The 6,350-nt window shown below is 27.2% G+C and overlaps 1 protein-coding gene across 1 annotated transcript; it reads right to left on the bottom strand.

Moving 5' to 3' along the window:
* Positions 1–271: 271 nt before the first annotated feature.
* Positions 272–1,048, bottom strand: LOC143609785 (uncharacterized). The gene has a single exon (XM_077084441.1). It carries the CDS (start codon positions 1,046–1,048, stop codon positions 272–274), a length of 777 nt encoding a protein of 258 aa, XP_076940556.1.
* Positions 1,049–6,350: the final 5,302 nt, after the last annotated feature.

Genomic DNA, 6,350 nt, shown 5'->3' with positions numbered 1-6,350 from the left:
CTTCTATATACTCGTTGTCATCGTCTAGAAGCCCTCTTTTATAACACGCATCCCTATAAGTAGCACACACTTCACCATCAACAGTACGAATATCTTCAAAACACATAGGGCCTTTAACCTTGTTCAACAAAATTCTTAGATAGTATTCTTCTTTGAAAGCTGGAGGGACATGATGAACACGACCAATTGAGAAACCTCGTTTACGTAGGTCCCAAACCCTTTCATCGGGTTTCCAAACAAATTTTGTTGGAAACTCAGCGTAGGTTAGATTTCAAGCAAGACCATATTGCTGACACTCCATCCAAGAAATGAATTTTGAAGAACCAACACTCGATTTGTTTAAAACTTCTTCCACGTCGTCATCATCTGCGAAAACAACTGTTTGTTGTCCAGGTAAATGAAACGGAAGCCGAATAGAAGGTACTCTGTAATGGACGTCAAAAGCAAAAATTCTCCATGCAGCCTCACATGCAGAGAGATATTTGCAATCATAAAATGCCTTAACTTCGTCGACCACTTCTCCTTGATTGTCAGTCTTGTCTTGTGCAAGTGATATAGTAGCACGATCCGGGCCTTTATTAATATACTTAAACATATACTTAATCGAACCCTCTTGATTACACCATTCAACATTGATATGGGCCTGATATTTTTTTAACAATCTGCTGTTATATGTAACAACATTTATGTTGTCTAAATTCACCGCAGACTTGACAACAACATTACCCAAATCTCTTCTTCGGTAAACAGGAAACCCGTTCGAATCAATTGACGTCTCGTTCTGAAATTTCTTTGGGAATTTTTTAGAACACGAGTTATCGTCCATGCACGAGCATTTTGGATTAGCCCTACCGCAAGGACCATGCATCATGTGGTTGCTTACAAGAGAATACAACTCTGGATCATCATTCGGATCTGGAATTTCTGCTGAAATAAATTTGTCTATATTCTCAGGATTATGAATTTTATGTTCAGAATGCAAAAACAAAGCCGTAGGAATTTCAGCCCCTAGGTTATATACAAGTGTTACACACGGGTGGAAAAACATGTTAACAAACATAATAAATTTAAACAACAAATTTAAGCACAAAAAACTTCTTCAACTTTTGGATCAAAACGTTAACCATTTACAATGTCTAGATATAAAAAGTTTAAAGTTACTTAAGTTAGTGTACACCAAAACACAAAAAAAAAACATCAACAAAAGACCTAAACATGTTCTTTCATATTAAACCACCATCAACTTCTTCAAATATTCTAACAAAAGAAACTCATTTTGCTTCACAACCTGAAAATTAAAAAAAAAACAATATAATCCAAATTAAATATACCATTATAATAATAACATGTTTAATAATGAAAGCACGTGTTACACACGGTTGAAAATTATAATAAAAGTAAAAAAAATATATATATAGCATGTAATACGTAATTGAGTTATATTATATAATGATTTTTATTTATGACTTTTATAATAAGTTTTTGATATATTTATACACTATTAATTATAAACTATAATTTGCAAACAAAACATTTGTGTTTGATTTATTTTAAAACAAAACATTCATACCGATATTATTATACATTTTATGTGTATAAAAATTATTTTTATAAAAAAATGTTGTCACATATTAAAAAATGTCTTTTTATAATGTTGGAAGAATTGGAGACGAAGACTCAAACAATAATGTAAGATTTCAATATCTTTCAATGGCTAGTTACCTGTATATCATACGCATGAAAATTGTATATAAATATATATAGCGACAATGATAGTAGTAGTAGTAGTGGTAGTAGTGGTAGTAGTCGTAGTAGTGGTAGTAGTAGTCGTCGTGGTAGTAGTAGTAGTAGTGGTAGTAGTAGTAGTAGTAGTAGTAGTAGTAGTAGTAGTAGTAGTAGTAGTAGTAGTAGTCGTGGTGGTGGTGGTGGTGGTGGTGGTGGTGGTGGTGGTAGCGGTAGCAGCAGTAGCAGCAGCAGCGGTGGCGGCGGCGGCGGCGGCGGCGGTGGTAGTAGTATAATATTTATAAAAACAAATACTTTTACATTCATTAGAAGGTATTATATTGTTTTTATTAAAATAAAATAACACACAACAACAAATTAATAACGTAAAATGCCAACTTTAAAACATCTTTCTAATTTAATCCATGAAGCCAAAAAGATACATCAATAAAAACTACATCATGATATATGAAGTCATAAAGTCTTGTTTATTAAACAATTATCGAAATAGTAAGAAATGTGTTGTAATTTTTTATACTTATAAAGAAGAAAACTAAAATCACTACGAAATCAAATTCAATGTATTGTTAATAAGAGAAATAAAGGTACAAATACAAGTCAAAAACTTATAAACAAATCATAAATATCTATGTACATTCTTGGAATGAAAAAATGAATTTTATAATAAGAATTATATAGAGATAGTTATCATATTATCATACGGTTAATAATAGAAGTTGTTTGATAAAATTATTACACGATTTTTATTTATAAATGATTTAGATAAACTTTAAGGATGTAATCGAATTAATTATTATGACAGTTTTGTCTAAATTTGAATATTAAAGTGTGTAAGTTTCGGTTTAATTTAAATATACATATTTTGTCAAATTTGGTTACGAAATAAATCTGAATATTAAATTTGAATATTAAAGTGTGTAAATTTCGGTTTTATTTAAATATTCATATTTGTCAAATTTGGTTACGAAATGATTTATATATGAAAAATAAATATGTCTATTTAGTTAAAAAAAATAGTATAACTTAAAAATACTTGTGACGACACGAATTCATACCGAACAAATTTGATACTTTTTTAAAATTAAAACAACACGTTTCGAAATAGTTACAAAATATTAAAAAAAATGGTTAATTGGTCAACTTCAAAAAATTATGGAAATGTTTTTGATTTTTGAAATATTATAATCGGGGGTTTTATTTAGACATTAATTTTGACATTTAGACATAATAAAAATGGTCAAATATAAGGAAATGAAAAGTTTGTTGAGATTGAAAACTATGTAAAGCTTAAAAGTTTGTGTTTAATTTGTAAAATTCCATATTTGATAGGGTTTAATTATGTTATGATTATTAACCATAAATTAAGCAATTATAGTGACTATTTAAAATTTGAAATATACATACAAATTCGAAATGATTTATTTCAAATTCCGTATTTAAGGAACAACTTACTATATTTTCAGTAACATTAAAATTAAAAGTATATGGCTATCTAATTATATAACTATAAATACAGATATAACTATCTAATTATATAACTATAAATAAAGATAGAAGTTATTATAAATCATAGATATGTTCAATATTATATACATAGTTATGCATAAACTAAGGATCAGTTAAAAATATTTGTGTTTATTTTATACATTCATTTTGACATAATTAAAAGGTTTTTATCTTCTTACCGCTATTATATGCACAAATTAAGGACCAACGGTTTTTATTTTAAGCCATAATGTTGACATAATTAAAATATTTTATTATAATCTTGCATTTAAATTCTAACAAAATTATGTAACGATTAATTGGTATTTAAATAAAAAGATGGAAAGTATTTTGATAATAGAAAATTTTTAATACGAGTTTTATTTTTAAAAATTAATTTTGACATAATCAAAAGATTTAAATTTTCATTTTACCGCTATTATGCTCATAACTATGCATAAATTAAGGATCTGAGAGTTTTATTTTAAGCAACATTTTTGACATAATTAAAATATTTTAATATAATCTTGAATTATTACAAAAAACATTAACCTACAAAGTATTTTAAGATTTAAAAACTTTTAATGCGTGTTTTATTTTAAGCATTCATTTTCACATAATTAAGATGTTTTCATCTTACAACTATTATACTCATAATTATGCATAAATTAAGGAACAAATGGTTTTATTTTAAGCAATAATTTTGACATAATTAACATATTATTATAATATAATATTGAATTCAAATTCAATTAGAATCGTATAACCATTAATTGGTATTTTAACGGAATTTTAAAAATATCTTGATAGTATTTTGATATTGGAATATTTTTAATAACTGATTTTTAACTTCAAATAACATTATGTAACAATTAATTTGTATTACTAGACAAGTGCCCGCGCGATGCAGCGGGAAATACAGACCTTAATAATCACGTAAGAGATTTTTGGGTGCTCCTCGTTCCATTTAAAACCGTGGATCAAGAATTCTTATTTTAAACTCAATTTAGTAGCGAAGTACAAATGAAACCGAAATCTTACCATTGTTAATCGTTTGTTTTTGTTGGGTTATAATTTTCAACGGTTTGGTTTCAGTTTTCGATGACAAAAAACGGCTAGGCTCACGACTTAGTTTAAAACAATCAAAACCGGACCACAAACGACCATACGTAAGATATTATTTTTTAACTGAAAACAAACTATGGCAATATCATACTCAAATTAAAGAGAATTAAATGCTCGTTTTTATGGTGCAATTTTGTTAAAAACATATTAACGTATGAAAACTTATGACCGTTTAAAAATCGTGGGGGAATTTTGGTTAAAAGTGAAATTATAAATAATATATAATTAAAAGATGGGGGATCAAAGTGGTAACTATTCTTTAAATTTCCAAATGTTGATTAAAGTTGAGGGGACATTATTGTAAATAATTTGAAAAAATATGAAAGAAACGTTAAATTTAGTATTAGAATGTCTACTATGCCCCTATTTAAGGTTGTACAATATGTTTGAAAAATTGTAAATTACTTAAAATTGGGTGTCTTAATTTGCCCATGGGTGGTGCATTATATATAGTATACATAATGGATGTTTAACCTTAAACTGGAAAGTATTTTAAGATTGGAAAATTTTTAATGCAGAGTTTTATTTTACGCATTCATTTTGACATAATTAGAAGGTTTTAATATTAGAACTATTATATGAATCTATAATTATGAATAATTTAAGGACCAAGGGGTTTTATTTTTAACCATTAATTTTGACATAATTAACATTGATAATATAATATTGAATTCAAATTCAAATTCAAATAGAATCGTGTAACAATTAATTGGTACTTTAATGGAATTCTAAAAAAAGGTTGGAAAGAATATTGAGATTGGAAAACTTTTAATGCGATATTTTTAACTTCAAACTGTATACAAAATGGAAAAATTAACATAACAATTCAAATTTAACATTGTATTATGGCAATAGTTCAAAAAATAACAAACAAATACAAGAAAATATCAATACTTTACATATTAAAAACCAAGAGAAATTAAAAAAACTGGTTAATTACAATACATTTATTTGATACAACCTATTAAAAGAAAAAGAAAATATGATTAATTACAACCTATCAAAACATACATTTTTATCATATCTGTTAACAAAACATTACAAGACGACACCTTATAATGTCATCAAAACTAACAAATTTCAGCCCATACAAGTGGCCTTCATATTCGTAGGAATTTGATAGATGCGTATCGGCTATGAAACAAAGTTTGTGTGGGTAGTCGATGTATTTGTAAGTAGATATATTTGCACCGAGCGAGGCCTTCCGAACAATCAAAGATTTATTCTTTGCAAGCCAAACATCATGTTTGGAAATGCAAGGCTTCCTTACATAGGCTTGCATTCTGTTGCCCAGCCACATTATTGTTAAGATTAGTAAATAGTTGTATGAATAATATAGTAAATCAACGAATGTGTTAACAATACCATTTCGTCTTGAACAATTATTTCGATGGACCAATCTTGCCCGGGCTTTGAGTTGTCCTTCAGCCGCCAAAGTTTCAAAATACGGACCTTTATGATACACTCACTGTTAAGAACATCGAGTTGGTTCAACATGGTGATATTTGTTGGCTCCATCTTGACAGTGGTGAAAAATTTAAAAAAAAAAAACACAAAAAACTTAAAATTAAATAACAATAACACTTTTAAGCCTCAAAAATGAAATATGAAAATGGAAGATATATAAACAACAAAAACTAAAAACCATGCGACACAAAACTACTCGTTTTTACTAAAGAGCCTTTGATGGTGTAACAATTAGGCTATTAATTGTACATATTTATACGCAAAGGATTTAGGGTAGAGTAAATTATAGAAGGAAGATATAAATGTAATTGATTATAAACATAAATTTAGGAAATTTCAAAAATTTTCAAAATAAATTATAGTAAGAAGGAATAAAATTGATATCGTAATTAATGGATTTTCAAATAATATGCAATGTTACATAATTAGATTCGAAATACAAATAATATATTTCCAAATTTTTGAATTATATGTAATGGTAGTTCTGTAAAATGCAATGTTACATAATGTAAAAATGTAAGTTACTAATT

This window comes from Bidens hawaiensis, unplaced genomic scaffold (assembly GCF_021521415.1).
Source record: "Bidens hawaiensis isolate Kalapana, Puna unplaced genomic scaffold, B.hawaiensis_p1.1 tig00015641_1, whole genome shotgun sequence".
In the NCBI taxonomy this organism is placed as follows: Eukaryota; Viridiplantae; Streptophyta; class Magnoliopsida; order Asterales; family Asteraceae; genus Bidens; species Bidens hawaiensis.
This window is presented reverse-complemented; position numbering and strand designations above follow the sequence as displayed.

What these genes read in the sequence shown, in the direction of transcription:
- LOC143609785 (XM_077084441.1), bottom strand. Translation starts at nt 1,048, where the DNA reads ATGTTTTTCCACCCGTGTGTAACACTTGTATATAACCTAGGGGCTGAA.